Below are 16,659 nucleotides of genomic sequence, written 5' to 3'. Positions count from 1 at the left end.
TGGAGCAGTGTGGCATTGGAGGCAAATTGCTGCTATGGATAAAGGGGTGGTTGAAGGGGAGAAGACAGAGTGGTAATCAATGGACACTGCTCATCGTGGACTGATGTTATTAGTGGAGTCCCTCAGGGCTCAGTGTTGGGTCCATTATTGTTTTCTGTATTTATAAATGATATTGATGATGGTATATCGGGCTTAATGTCCAAGTTTGCAGACGATACAAAGGTTGGCAGGGCTGTCAAGGACACTACTGACACTATGCTGCTGCAACAGGATCTGGAAAGGTTGAGCAGATGGGCTGAGAGATGGCAAATGAAGTTTAACATTGACAAATGTAAAGTACTACACATGGGAAACAGCTACCCCAGAGCAACGTATCAACTCTGTGGTACTACACTGACAGTGGTAGAGAATGAAAGGGACTTGGGGGTGGTTGTGCAGGCAGATATGAAGTTCTCTGAGCAGTGCAGACGGGCTGCAAGAGTAGCTCATGGAGTATTGTCAATGATATACAGGAATTTTTCCAGCAGGGATAAGGAGGTGATTATTCCATTGTATAAGGCGATGGTCAGGTCACACCTAGAGTACTGTATACAGGTCTGGAGGCCTCATTTCAAGAAGGATGTAGAGCTGCTGGAACGAGTACAGAGAAGGGCAACAAGATTAGTGAATGGAACAAAGGGGTGCTCTTACGAAGAAAGGCTTAAGTTTTGCAAATTACAGTGTCTGGAGACTAGGCACCAGCGAGGTGATCTGATAGAGGTGTATAAAGCCTTGAATGGTTTAAGCATGCTCAATGCTGATGGGATTCTTCCTCTAGCTCAGAAAAATCACCTGAGAGGGCATAAATTCAAATTGAGGAAAGACAGATGTAGGATAGACGTGCGGAAATTTGCCTTTAGCCAGCGGGTGGTTGGTTGGTGGAACAGACTTCCATCCCTTGTAGTGGAGGTTGATAGCCTAAATAAGTTTAAGGCTCAGCTGGACAGGTATTTTGAACGAACAGAGGGGTGAAGTGGAAGTGGGTTTTTTTTTTTTTTTTTTTGGCTGATGCTGCATAAGCTTGCTTTCTTGCATCAAATGCCTCTACTAATGCTAAAAAATGCTAAAAAAATGCTAATATCAGTTATATCATTAAAGAAAGAAAAAAAAAGCATTGTACCAACTTTGATCATCCGCATGCCTTCTTTCACCCTTGCAATGGATGCCTTTCAGGTCTTTTACCACATCAGGTAACAGTTTCCTCCAGTCCACATTTGAAGATGATGGTTTGATTTCATGTAGAGATTTCTTTTATTTGTCGTACAATCAGTGATATTATACTTTTTCCAGCAATCACTTGACTGACAGAGCAATTGCTCTGTATTTGGTCAAGAATTCTTTCAAATGTGCAGCAGGTGTAATAAGACTTAAATGTTGTGGTGAGACCATGTCAATTGACTGGATCAGGGTTTCATGTACTGTTCATCTCTGACATAAATGTGTAGGGACAAATAAGTATATATACATACATACTGGAAACAACACAGGCTTGCAGAGAAACTGATTACAAATAATCAAAACCACAATTATTAATGGATTACTATATTTCCTTTGTGTAATGAATATTATTTTAAAAATATAAATTAACAGAATGATATTCATTTTCAAAATAACAAGTTGCTGCTTACAGGAGTTTTCAATTTGCACATAAAATGAACCTTATGCTAATATTGCATTATATCAAAGTATTTTGAAATACTTTGTCTAGTTATATCAGGTATTTATTTTTATGAGGGAAATTTGTAGTTTAAAAATGGGTTGATAGGTGACAAATGAAAGAAGATACTTGTTAACATTAGACTTGAATTTCTGTACATTGGTTTAGGGCACTGCCCCAGATGTGGGAACAATATGCCACGATGGGCTAGATTTGAGATTTATACAGAATGAGTAGCTGTTTAGAAGAAAAGTAACACTGAGAAAAAAACGGAATAACCCAGTATTTTAGATACAGAGAAAGCAATATTTTGTGATGTGCTTATGCCAAAAAAGAGATCAGGAGTCGGGGTAATTCCTAATAGACATGTGGTCTAGAAATCTGAGTGTTGTCAAAAATGGACATAGGAGCAGAAGAATCCTTTTTGTGAGATATAAGACAGTACTAAGTTTTAGAAGGATTGAAAATCAACTAAGTTATCCTTGCCCTACTGGAAAATTATCTGGATATCAGCATTTAAGGAACTGCTAGTCAATATTTGAGAAGTTGAAACTTCATGCAAGGCAAAGGTTCCTTGGAAAGCAAAAAGAATGTATTATCATCTGCAAAACTATGGATAGGATTTCCAGTCAACGGAAGCAGATCATAAGAGGAAAAGAGTGGGAGAAAGAACTGAACATTGGGGAATATCAGAATTAGTTTAGAATTTAGAAGACAGAGCTGTCTACCATCACTCATAGTGAGCAGTCAAAGAGAAAATGCTTGATTTTCAAACTTTTCCATCAAATTTGTCCATAGAGGGAAAACATAAGCCAGTGCATCACCAGTGGATTGACACTGACCAAATCCACAGCGATCATTGATCAGATGCAGGGTTTCTAAATAGTTTAGGTGTTGCCAGTTAATGGATTTCTCCATTATTCTGGAAAGAGTAGAAGTAAGTGCAATGGGATGATAACTGGATGTGCAGTATTTGTCACTCTCTTTAGGGACTGGCTGGACATGAGCAAATTTCCAAGCAGAAATAAACATACCAGCAGAATAAGCAAGTGTCAAAAAGGTTATACACAAACCGTAACACAGGCTTTGAGAACAAGTGGAGAAATGCCACCGGACCTGGAACTTTCTTGGCATCAAGACTGTTTAGAATTCTTCTGATATCCCTTTGATGGAAGATCACAAGAGGCACTGAATGGAGTGTACTGAGAATGGTAGGAGTGGTTTACCAATATCATCAACACAAGCATTAGAAGAAAAATAGAATACTAGCAAGTAGACAATTAACTTTAGCCAAGGTGGAAACAGAAGGTTTTAAATGAGGTGGGAATAGAGATGGGCAAAAGTTACAGCCAATAGCTTTGGCAAGAGACCAGAATGTTTGACTACCGTTTGGACAAGAAGCAAGTTTTCTACTCTTAGCCTATTCAAAATCTAGTTTGGACTGATTAATAACTGCTTTACAACTCTTGTGAGCTTTGGTGTAGGCTATTTTCCAAACCAAATATCTAGGTTGAGAAAATGAACCTCTAGATATTTGGATGCAAGCCAATTGCAATATGCAATATTCTTATCTTGAACAACCATTTATTGGAAAACCAAGGTTTAGAAAAAGGACGAGATTTTAAGGTGGAGTGCGGAATAAAGGATTTCATCCCTACAAGAAGAACTTACTGATACGATCTGAGCAAACATTGACATCAGAAGAATTAAAACAGTAATCCAATCAAGGAAAAGAACAGAAATCAATCTTGCAGATTTCGCATTTTGCATTCCTGTAATGACAAACAACACAAGGTTGAGAATACCCACAAGAGAAAGGCTCCATCGGAGAAGAGACCATCACCAGATTGTGAGCTGATGTGCCTAAAAGACCACTCACATCAAGCATGTATTTAGAAGGGTTGTTTGCAAGAAAAAGATCAAGAGTGTTGGCTGTGTGGTTAGGATTGTCTAGTATTGTGATAGGTAAATGAACAATCTTAGTGAGGTCATTAGTAATTAAAAAAGCCTCCGCACCTCGACCAGCTAGGTCAACCTGACTAGAAAATAGAAGCCAGCTAGAGTTGTGATCATTAAAATCACCAAAGAAATTACCTCGCTGTTAGAAAAGTTGGACTGGAGAAACTAAAGTTTCAAAGAAAGGAAATCAAAGATTCCCAAGTGTTTAGTGGAGTGGGGAGAATGATAGAGGTAACAGGTAAATATGAAAGAACCATGTAGAGAAATTAAGACAAAGATCGAAAAGAGGAGATTCTAAATTAACAAGTCTCTGACAGGAAATATCAGAGCAGACATATGAACAAGTACCACTTCTGAAGTGAAAGGAATCGTACAGTGAATAATTATCTCAGCTATACTTACATAATTAATAATTCTCTCGTACTATACTTACAGTAACCAATAATTGTCTCAGTTGTCCCGAATAATTGGGTCAACCGAGACAATTATTGGTTACTGTAAGTATAGTACTTAATTTAATTATGGATAATATAATATTTGGCAGAGTAGAAGCAGAGATATTATATACCAGCTAATAAAGATGCCACCTAGAAAGTTACCTATAGGTACAGTTTGGTGGATTACTTAGCAGCAAGCCTGTAAACTCCATTTTAGAGCTATATCTTCAAAATGTAAATGAAAAAGACCTTGGGATAACTGTGCAGTCGGATATGAAGTTTTCTGAGCAGTGCAGACAGACTGCCAGAGCATGTGATAGGGTCTTGTCAATGATATACAGGAATTTTGCTAGCAGGAATAAGGAGGTGATTATCCCCTTGTATAGGCAATGGTCAGGCCACACCATTGCCAAGTACTGCATACAGGCCTGGAAGCCTCATTTTAGGAAGGATGTAGAGTTGCTAGAACAAGTACATAGAAGGGCAACAAGACTGGTGAGGGGAACAAAGGGGTGCTCTTACCAAGAAAGGCTTAAGTTCTGCAAATTGCAGTGTTTGGGGAATAGGCATCTGCAAGGTGATCTGATTGAGGTGTATAAGGCCTCAAATGGTTTGAGCAGGCTCAATGCTCATGGGATTTTTCCTCTTGATCAGATTATGAACCTGAGGGGGCATAAACTCAAACTGAGGAAAGACAATTGTAGAATAGATGTGTGGAAATTTGCCTTTACCCAGCAGATTGCTGGAACAAACTACCATCTGTTGTTGTGGAAGTTGATAGCTTAAATAAATTCAAGAAATGGACAAACTTTTGGACTGAATGTTTGGGTGAAATAGGAAGGGTTGTTTTGTTTTATTTTTGGCTGATGCTGTATATGCTTGCTTTCTTGCATCATATGACTCTGCTAATGCTAAAAAGATTGGATCTTGCCATAATGCCCATCATAACCTTGAAAGACAATGATCATACTACATGATGGAAGAGATGGGGGATTGCTAGAGTTTTGTTCTGGAAACTTAACATGGGTTTCATCACTTCAAGCCTCCATTAAACAGTGGTAGTATCACACTGGCTGATGAGTCATCCACCACCTAGTATTTTAACAAAGCCTTTTAACAAAGAGGCAGCATTCCACTGACTGGCAACTTGACCCCTGCTTACGTTAGTTTACACCTGGGTGGTCACCTCCAGTATTACAAGGAACCATATTTCACGAATTGCACACTGGGTTTACTAACAGTCCGACTAACATGAAAGTGCAAGCACAGGATTTGGCTGTTGCCGAACAACTGGACTTTGCCAAAATTCAGTACACTTGCCTTGAGTGTCAACTGAATAATCAGTTCCATTGGCATTTTAGACTCCCAGGTAACAAGCCCAGCTTGTCATACCTGAGAGAATGTTTGTGACAGCCTCAAGGTACACTGTAAGACAAGAAAACTTAGACAATCTCAAAGAAAGCAAAGTGAAAGCAACATGGAAGAAGATAGTAATGCAATTAAAGAACGTTAGCTGTAATTTAAGGCACTGAAAATTATGGATATGTAGTAGTAGTGGTGGCATGTGATGCAAGAAGGCATGTGTATGAGCTTATGCAGCATCAGCCAAAAAAAAAAAAAAAAAATATCACACCATTCCCTCCAAATGCCTGTCCAGTTTCTCCTTAAATTTATTCAACCTATCAACTTCCACAACGACAGATGGAAGTTTGTTCCAGCAATTAACCACCCGCTGGCTAAAGGCAAATTTCCGCACATCTATTCTACATCCGTCTTTTCTTAATTTGAATTTATGCCCCCTTAGGTTCGTAATCTGAACAAGTGGAAGGATCCCATTAGAATTCAGCGTGTTCCACCCATTCAAGGCCTTATACACCTCAATCAGATCACTGCACAGGTGCCTAGTCTCCAGCCACTGCAATTTCCAGAACTTAAGCCTCTCTCTCTTGGTAAGAGGATCCCTTCATTCCCCTCACCAATCTTGTTGCCCTTCTCTGTACACACTCAAGCAAATCTACATCCTTCCTAAAATGAGGCCTCCAGACCTGTATGCAGTACTCAAGGCGTGGCCTGACCATTGCCTTATACAGAGGAGTAATCACCTCCTTTTCCCTGCTAGCAAAATTCCTATATATCATTGACAAAACCCCATGACCTGCCCTGGCAGCCCGTCTCCATTGCTCAGAAAACTTCATATCTGTCTGCACAATTACTCCCAGGTCTTTTTCATTTTCTACCACCTTAAAGTGTAGTACCACACAGTTGGTATGTTTCTCTGGGGTTACTTCTACCCATATGCAGTACTTTGCATTTGTCAAGGTTAAACTTCAGTTACCACTTCTTAGCCCATCTGCCCAAATTATCTAGATCCTGTTGCAGTAGCACACTGCCATTACTGTCATTAACAACCCTGCCAACCTTTGTATAATCTGCAAACTTCGACATTAAGCCTGATATACCTTCATCAATATCATTGATAAATATACAAAACAACAATGGACCCAACACCGAACCCTGTAGGACTCCACTAATAACATTAGTCCACGAAGAGCAGCACCCATTGATCACCACTCTGTCTTCTCCCACTTAACCATGCTTTTGTCCATTGTAGCAACTTACCCTAAATACCATTCTGCTCCAATTTGTACAAGTCTTTCATGCGCAACAGTGTCAAAAGCTTTCCTGAAATCCAAATATATGATATCAAAATTATTTTTTGCATCCAATTCCTTTGTAACCACATCATAATATCCTATCAGATTTGTCAGACAAGACTTTCCCTTGACAAACCCATGCTGTGTCTGAATTATTGCTGCAGTCTTGTCTAGATGATCCTGCAATGCATCTTTAACCAGTGACTCCATTATTTTACCCGCAACAGAAGTTAAACTAACTGGTCTGTAATTACTCGTGTCACCCTTCGATCCCCCTTTGTGAATTGGGGATACATTTGCACATCTCCAGTCCGTGGGAACCTCCCCTTAGTCCAAGGATGCTCTCATAATTATGGCTAAGGGTTTGTTTAGTTGCTTTGCAGCCTCCTTTAATATAACTGGATAGATCCCATCCACCTCCAGGTGCTTTTCTTATGTTTAACTTCAACAATTTCTCCTCCACTTTGCTCTCAGTTATTACAAAATCATTAAGTATCCTGCTACAATTTGATAACCTTCTGCCATTTTCAAACCTTAATAATTCCTCATGTGTGAATGTAGATGCAAAATACTCATTCAGTTTGTTTGCTATCTGAGCAGGATCATCAACAGTCAAACCATCGATGTCAAGTGGACCAATCAGATTCATCCCCTTCCTTTTAGACTTTAAATAAGTAAAGAAATCCTTGCTGTTTTTCTTAGCATCTTTTGCCAAGGATTTCTTGTAATCTGCCTTTGCCTGCCTAACTCCTTTGTGACGTGATTACAGACTAGCTTATACCTGCCATAGGCTTCTGAGTCGCTTGATAATTTATATGCATCCCATGCATTTTTCTTCCCTGTTACGAGTCTCATTAGTTCATTAGATAACCATTTAGGCCTAAACATTGAACAATATTTCTTAATAGGTATGAAACTTTTAGTAGCATCCACGATTAATTTCTTGAATGCTTCCCACTTAGAATTTACTGTTGGTAACATCGTCAGTTTATCCCACTGTACAGAATTTAAAACTTTCTGAGACCAGGCTAATGAAGTGTTTGATATAGCCCTATGATGAGCAGTCTAAAATTTAAGAGGAAATTGGAGGCTTATACAGCCCCTTACAGGAAACCTACAAATATTTACAATGAAAGGAAAAGCAAAAGCCATAAGTTTAAGAATATTTCAAATGCTCCTTCTTCCTCTGCAGACCCTTCTTAAGTCACTTTCCCAGAAATATTTTCAGATGATTCCACATCTCATTAACACAACAGTTTGTATTACTATGATACTTATCTTTTCAATAATGTCATCATTGATGAGTTAATTTTTTTTGCATTTTATTTTTTATTTATTCTTCATAAAAAACATTCACGGTATTTGTTTTTGTTATAAGTATGAGCATTAGATGTTAATTTTTATTTATCATGAATGTTCACCTTGATTTTGGTAAGGAACTTCACCTAACCCTCTTTACAAGGCAGTGGTCAACATTAACCACTTTGATATCTGCAGTAAGAGGAATGTATCCTCCAAGAATATCAAGGGTTTAACTGTATTCATTTTATAAAGGAAAATTATCACTCCAAGTATTTCTGTGAAGTGCTCTTCTGTGCTATCCAAGTCTTCCTGTAGTCTAAAAACAAATCTGAGCACCCACATGTAACTTTTACTCAAGAAATATACAGACTCTACATGTTTCAGATGTTTTTCAGAATTTCTTTACACTTATAGTATCCCTCATTCAATGGAGTAGATACATTCTAGAAAATGTCTGCACTAAATGAAAATTAGTTTTCATTAAGAATACATGTAATAATGATAAGATGCACTCCTGACAAAACTTTTTCATGTACAAAGCCATAAAAAGAAATCAATGATATACAGGAATTTTTCTAGCAGGGATAAGGAGGTGGTTATCCCCTTGTATAAGGCAATGGTCAGGCCACACCTTGCATACAGGTCTGTAGGCCTCATTTTACGAAGTATGTAGACCTGCTGGAGCGAGTGCAGAGAAGGGCAACAAGATTAGTGAATGGAACAAAGGGTTGCTCTTACAAAGAAAGGCTTAGGTTCTGCAAATTGCAGCTTCTGGAGACTAGGCACCTATGAGGTGATCTGATTGAGGTGTATAAAGCCTTGAATGGTTTGAGTATGCTCAATGCTGATGGGATTCTTCCTCTTGCTCAGAATAATTGCCTGAGAGGGCATAAATTCAAATTGAGGAAAGACAATTGTAGGATAGACATGCAGAAGTTTGCCTTTAGCCAGCATGTGGTTGATTGCAGAACAAACTTCCATCTGTCGTAGAAGTTGATAGCTTAAATAGATTCAAGGCAGAACTAGAAAAACATTTGAACCCAGGGGCTCAAACCTGGTGAGTACGAGCTTGGCACATCCAGGGTCATTAGCTGGATATCATCATTCTTCTCTTTCTTGACGATTCCTCTTTCCTTCAGGGTAACTTGGGAATTTTTTTTTTTTTTTGGCTGGTGCAGCATAAGCTTTAGGCTTCCTTGCACCATATAGCTGCTAATAATAATAATAATAATAATACAATACAATTTTATTTATCAAGAGAATTCATTTACAATAATAATTATAATAATTTGGAGCAAGTGGATGGGTGAAATTAGGATTTATTTTGGCTGATGCTATATAAGCTTGCTGTCTTGCATCATATGCCTTTACTAATGCTAAAATTGTCACTAACATTTTTCATCCATAGTTCAACCACTGAAGTATTATTTTGTGATAATTGCATATGTATAGACAGAAATTTACAGAAATTATAATACAGAACAGATTTCTTATAAAAATAAAAAATAGCAAAAAAAAAAAAAAAATCATTAAAAACTCACTACCCACCAAAAAAGAAGAAATTACTACATTGATTTATTGAGTCTGTATTGGGGGCAGCCCCATTGGTTTTGTTGGATGTGTGCATCACATCAGTGTGCCCTAGTGGCAAGCATGCTTGTGGCAATAATGAACTATTTCTAAAAAATATGTCCAATGTACTTTGCACAGGATTAAGCTTCTACTTCTGCTCTAAATTTCCCTGTAACATTCAATCAATTGAACCAAGGCCCTGCAAACATACAAACTCCATTTCACTACAGGATCCATCTCTTCAATAAATACCTGCACTTCCATTAAAGTGAAAATTCATCCATTTCTTTGTTGCAATTTGATGAGTGACATTCTTCAGTGTTATTACGGCTGTTTATTCAAAGCCTTTGCAATTATTCACACCATCTGGCCACATTTTTCCACCAAACTAAATTCAATGTTGAATGGCATGCTTGATTGTAATTTCACAAGAATTCTTGAAGCATTGACTTGCCAACACTTTCTGTTCCACAAATTGTCTGGGCTAACATTTTCTTTAAATAGGTTATAGGAATGTGTAGACTGTGCCTTGAATCATGAGTTGGAGCTTGAAACACTGTTGTATTTTTAAGAGAAATTCAGCTCTAGTGTTATCAGACTTCTTATTTAAGTTAATCGGGTGTCCACGTGTTTCACCCAGCGTTGAGAATCAAAAGCTGCTTTGTGCACTGTATCTTGACATTTCTCTACAGCAGGGTAGAAGTAAACAATTCTTCAAAAATCTTTAGTTACGTACTCATTCTGATTTCATCACCATGGAAAAAGAGGTTTTTTATCCTTTTTATCCTTTAGTTGTAATTTAAGGCACTGAAAATTTTGGATATGTCTCAGGCCTTGGATTCGCTCTGAGATAAATTAGCATGACCTTCAACTTAAAATCCCCTTCAGCATTTGCTCCTAAAAGAACAGTTAGCCTATCTTTTGCCATATTAAAACCCAGGTACAGACTTTTCCTCACAGGAAATGAAAGTTCTGGGCATTCTTTTCTAAAAAAGAGACGTTTCACCTGCACTTGAAATGATAAATATTCCTTATAAAATAGCTTGCAAAGTTTCATGATACACTTCTACCTGAAAATCAGCATTAGATATCTGGCCAGTTAATTTCAAGTTGTTGAGAATTACTTTTTTTTTTCCTTTAAACATTCAAACCAAACTAGAGCTTGCCTTCAAACTTTAAGTTGACAAAGATTCACTTTTTAAATCTTCAAAAAGACTCTTGGCTTTTGCTTGAATTATCTTTGTGCTTAATAGGAGTTTGTTATGTTTGGTCTTCAATTCAAATTATTAACAAGGCCTCCATTATCAACTTAGGGCGCCTCTGTAGCCAGGTGGGAAGGAGCAGCAGTGCGTAGCACATGCTTTTTGATTAGACCGGGGTTCGAGCCCGTCACCACCAAATACGAAGGATGCAGAAAGGTCAAGGAATGACCACCACATATTCCCGGAGCAATATGGCCTTAGTTGCTAATGTTCCTAAAAACCAAATAACAAACAAACAAACATTATCAACTTATACAAATGATTCACTTTTGCAGCTGATGATGAAATTATATCCTAACTACACTTCTTTATTTTGTCTTAATTTTCATTATAGTATGCACAGTAGAGTCAGCCAACCCCACTAATTAGCAACAACTCCATGATCCAACACATGATCACCCTTTTCAGGGCACTTAAGTACTGCAAATCTCATTTCTAAATTAATAGATTCTCTTAACAGCATAAAGGTTGAATAAGCTGATCTTTTTGAAAGCATAATGAGGGTTAAATTCCCTTAAATATGAATCACGAATAATTTGTCAAAAGTCTGAAAGCTCAATTTTTTTACTCAAATCATCCCGTACATGTTTAATGGGATAGGTCTAGAGGCTTCAGGAGCCACTTAAGAAATTCTGTCAGCCACACTCCATAAGGAAAAGTACTACTGTCCATCAGAAGGATCGAGGATTTCATCCCTATGTCATTGCATTCACTGTTCCTCTATTGAAGATTTGCAGCTCAATACATGCACTGTACATTATGCTTGCCTGCTTGATGACTACCACCTCTACAGATGTCTCTTTTCCGGATGTTTTCAAACTGGTCTCAGGTTTCTATAAGGATCTATTTATAAGGATGTTTATAGGTTTTTATAAGGATCTATTCTAATCAGGCTACAGCTTACTGAATCCAAATTCTCATGAAAAATGTGTGTTTTGGATCCAAACGAAGTCGGCTGAAACAGATTCTCCTGGATGAAGTAAAAGGGACCCAAATCACAGATTGTCTTGCATATGGACCCCAATCATTCATCTCCAGGGCCAATGGAATACAATTTGGTGAGAGATATTCCATGCCGAGGCTGGTGAAAATTCAGAAGTTTCAGTCTCAAATATTGAGAATCCAATGGTGATTACCTTGTACATCTCTTCAAAAAATTTCTCTTAAAACTCTTCATAATTGGTATATCACATCTGGACAAGCATCCAGAACCCTTGCTACCTCCAAATGCAGTTGCCCCAGTTCTATCCTGCCAAGCCCCTGCTACTGTAGTTGTGCCATTAGACTATGAAACATTACTCAGCATGTGATATTCATGCAAAATCTCACACTGAGTGAAGTAGTTGTGCTGCTATACTTAAAATAACACATCTGCATATCAGAATAATGTGCATATGTGCTCATTTTCATCACTTTTCCTTATAACCTATGTGCACAGTTTCAGTTTTATTTACAATGGGTAAATGTGAAACTTTGTCTTAATGTCGATCATTTCACCTGATAACTAGATGTTTGGATTGTTAAATCAATTGTAAATAAAAGTTATATTTCTAGGTCATTCAAAATTGAACTAAATATTTAAAAAGATCTTACACTATACAAAGAAAATGCACTTACCCCCTTTTAACTTTGCAAAAATCGAAGCCAAGGGATCTGTAAGAATGTGCCTTTGTATTCAAGTACTTTGAATAGCGACGTATAAAAGTTGACATATCGTAGCCTGAAAAGTGTTTAAAATAATTACATTTTTAAATATATAAAAGAAATCCTGTAACACTAATATTCCAAATTGTAACCAAACTGATTTTTTAAAATGTTTAGCATCAATGAAGAGTTTAGCTTAATCTATTATTACACCACTTAAAACTATTAAATTCCCACTACAATTTAGTTATTTTCCTTCTCCCATTCTTTCTATGTGCCTATATCATCTTAAGATTGCTTCATTTATTATTAGTATTACCAACATTCATGTAGTATTAGCATCAGTATAATTTAGTATTACCCATGCAAGGAAGCAAAGCGTATAAAAAAAATAAAAAAATAAAAAAAAACCACTTAATTTGCTCCTTTTTACCAATAGTTTCACTAAAGCTTTCTTAAATTTATTCAAGCAACTCACCTCTACAAAACTAGAAAGTTTATTTCATTCTTCTTCTTCTTTGTCTTTTCCCAAGTTATATGGGGTCGGCATTCAATGTTCCCAATTCACACTTTACATCCTCTTCTTCTCCTCTAGTTGGATTAACTTCTTAACCGGAACACATCTATTGGTTTTGGCATAGTTTTTACGACCGGATGCCCTTCCTGAAGTCAACCCTCACCATTTATCCGGACTTGGGATTTAAGCTGCTGATCTACTAAACCTGCCGCAGTCATATAAAGGAGTAGCTCTTATTCAGTGATGAAGCTTCCTCGTGACGTCACAATTTAATAATTTTATGCAATTTATGTCGAATTTCTAGTCAGCATTGAACAAGCAGGTGGCACTGCTGTAGTTCTTTTATCTCCTGGAAACATCCAAATGGCTGACTCGGTAGAATTACCTTGAAAATGACCTTGAAAATACCAATAATGTATAACTCAGCAACATGTGAGTATTTTTAAATACAATTTGGTATCCTGAAAACTTCTACACCAAAGCTATTAGGTAGTACAACTATTCTACTACGAATTACCAGTGACTGATTATAGTTCCTTAAAAATTTAATGACCTTGAAATTTCCTATGTCCGAACATAATAATGATAGCCAGTTTTAAAAAAGTTCACAGTCCGAAAAATAAAACTACCTTTAGGTCCCAAATCTTAACCTATCACTCACACCCACACTTATTTTATCTAAAATATAACTTATTTTTGAGAAAAGAAAGTTTATTTCATTACTTTATTATTTATATATTATTGTTTCATAAATGATGTATATATTTTTGTTTAAATTAACAAAAATTTATTGATTGGACATGTGTTACCTATTCTTTTTTTTTTTTTTAAAAACTCTCGCCTTTGGAGATTTATTGACAAGTTACTTTAATTTACATTGATTAAAAATGAAGAAATATTTGAAGCCTTCTCTATTACTTTGGGTGATAATGAAAATGTCAATACATTTCACTTGGAAACTTACAATATATTGGGGGAATGCATCTAAATTTAATGTTACTGAAGAACTGGCTGCACTGACCTAGCATGACTGGATCCATCACAGGAATGGTTCTGTTTATACAAATCATTAAAATTAGTGAACTAAACCTTAGTATGATTCAATGGGTCACGGCAGATTAACACTGGCTATGGTAGTGAAGAAAATCATTGACCTTAAGTTGAATGGGTAGACAGACATAATCCATGCATCAAAATTAGTCAACATCATTGTGTTACACAATGATACCAGCAAGTCCCTTTTCTAAAGCAGTAAAGATGAATATTGTAATAAATACTGCAGTGTCAATAAATTAAGATCAATTCCATCACTTCAAACAAAATTTCTCACTCAGAGGATATGATGGCTAAGTCCTGAAATGGAAGTTTTAACTTGAAGAGATGCACCTGTTTGCAGAGATGAAAGGTACAGTGCCAGAAATCCTAATTTAGTTGCCAGAAAGGACAGAGTTTCAGACTTTGCTTTTATGATAGATGTGACAAAATATCTGAATCTATAACTCCAGGATAAAAGCACAACCTCTAAATCCTTCATCTGTATCCAACAAATTATGAAGGAGAAGCTGAAAGGAGAAAACATGGCAAAACCACATTACCATGTGAAGTTCAGTCAGTGCCCCAAAAAGATACCAACAAGTTAAGTTAAGAATTTACAGTACTGACATAAGATGGATGTGGGTGAGATAAAAAGACACAGAGAGAGAAAAGAAATTCCAAGTATCTCATTTATAGCAAGTATGTTTAAATTTTCATTTGTATTTAAGCAACTGAAACTAGCAGACATTTTGTACTTTACGTTGTGTATCGGAGCATTTATCAAACTGTGGTTCAGAAACCAGGGTGGTGGGGAGGAGGAATCTATGTCTAGTACTCAAAATGTACTATATTTAAACGAGTTAGGTAATATATACAGGGTTACATTTTAAGCATGGTAGTTTTCTTAAACTAATTAATAGATACTAATTAATAATTGATTTTGTTTACGAGGGTGTGGAATACATGTAAACTATTTGTATAGCTGATTCAACAATGGAGAGTATCAGCACTGAAGTGTTCTACAAGACAGGTAATTCCTCCTTTTCTTAACTAATTAAATTTGGCAATATCCTGTTACTAAAGTGAAAAGTAAATCATCTTTCCAACAATAAGTTAATATATATGAAAACTATGAGATAAAATTGGCAGATACTGTCTCTGATGCCATAACTGAAAAACTAGATGTTGTATGGAAATGTAGTAGTAGTAGTGGCATGTGATGCAAGAAAGCATGTGTATGAGCTTATGCAGCATCAGCCAAAAAAAAAAAAAAAAAAAAAACCACACCATTCGCTCCAAATGCCTGTCCAGTTCCTCTTTAAATTTATTCAACCTATCAACTTCCACAACGACAGATGGAAGTTTGTTCCAGCAATCAACCACCCGCTGGCTAAAGGCAAATTTCCGCACATCTATTCTACATCTGTCTTTTCTTAATTTGAATTTATGCCCCCTTAGGTTCGTAATCTGAACAAGTGGAAGGATCCCATCAGAATTCAGCATGCTCAACCCATTCAAGGCCTTATACACCTCAATCAGATCACCTAGGCACAGGTGCCTAGTCTCCAGCCACTGCAATTTCCAGAACTTAAGACTCTCTCTCTTGGTAAGAGGATCCCCTTCATTCCCCTCACCAATCTTGTTGTCCTTCTCTGTACACACTCAAGTAAATCTAGATCCTTCCTAAAATGAGGCCTCCAGACCTGTAAGCAGTACTCAAGACGTGGCCTGACCATTGCCTTATACAGAGGGATAATCACCTCCTTTTCCGTGCTAGCAAAATTTCTATATATCATTGACAAAACCCCATGACCTGCCCTGGCAGCCTGTCTGCATTGCTCAGAAAACTTCATATCTGCCTGCACAATTACTCCCAGGTCTTTTTCATTTTCTACCACCTTAAGTGTAGTACCACACAGTTGGTACGTTTCTCTGGGATTACTTCTACCCATATGCAATACTTTGCATTTGTCAAGGTTAAACTTCAGTTGCCACTTCTTAGCCCATCTGCCCAAATTATCTAGATCCTGTTGCAGTAGCACACTGCCATTACTGTCATTAACAACCCTGCCAACCTTTGTATCATCTGCAAACTTCGACGTTAAGCCTGATATACCTTCATCAATATCATTGATAAATATACAAAACAACAGTGGACAATTGTTTGAAACAATAGTTTCAAACAATTATAAAATACTTAATAACAAATTAGATGAAAATGAGCAGACTTCCTTTCAGATGTGATTATGAAGTTATGAAGTTGTATTAAAAATGGCAATCACACAAATACAGTTACAAGTCACCATTTCTTGTGACACCATGTTGGCAATCAAGGCAATTAACACTGCTGATGTTGAATGCATCAGCAAAGAGAATCATTGTACAACTAAAAAAGATATTAACCAAATGATTTGCATTTCTTATGGTACAGCTTTGAACTAAATTAGTCAAAAAGTGTCAAGCAGATGGAGTCCAAAAATGATAAGATGAGAGGGGAAAAAAAGTGTAAATGGGATATTCTTTAGAATACTCTCAGTCATACGTTAAATGTTATAGGAAAAGAGACATGAGTATATTCCCT

General features: G+C 36.9%; 1 protein-coding gene across 6 annotated transcripts in view; it reads right to left on the bottom strand.

Annotated features, from left to right (window-relative positions):
• The window catches only part of LOC150083636 (phosphatidylinositol-binding clathrin assembly protein LAP-like), a 162,471-nt gene that overhangs the window by 112,761 nt on the left and 33,051 nt on the right, over window positions 1-16,659 (bottom strand). For all 6 annotated transcript variants that reach the window (XM_090377403.1, XM_090377402.1, XM_090377406.1 and 3 more), the window contains one exon: window positions 12,500-12,602. In XM_090377403.1, coding sequence (XP_090233529.1) covers window positions 12,500-12,602 — 103 coding nt within the window. The remainder of the gene's footprint in view (window positions 1-12,499; window positions 12,603-16,659) is intronic.

The sequence above is a fragment of the Mastigoproctus giganteus genome, chromosome 7 (genome assembly GCF_048544385.1).
Source record: "Mastigoproctus giganteus isolate SK-2022 chromosome 7, ASM4854438v1, whole genome shotgun sequence".
NCBI classification, from domain to species: domain Eukaryota; kingdom Metazoa; phylum Arthropoda; class Arachnida; order Uropygi; family Thelyphonidae; genus Mastigoproctus; species Mastigoproctus giganteus.
The sequence above is the reverse complement of the archived record's forward strand: the minus strand, read 5'-3'. Positions and strand labels throughout refer to the sequence as shown.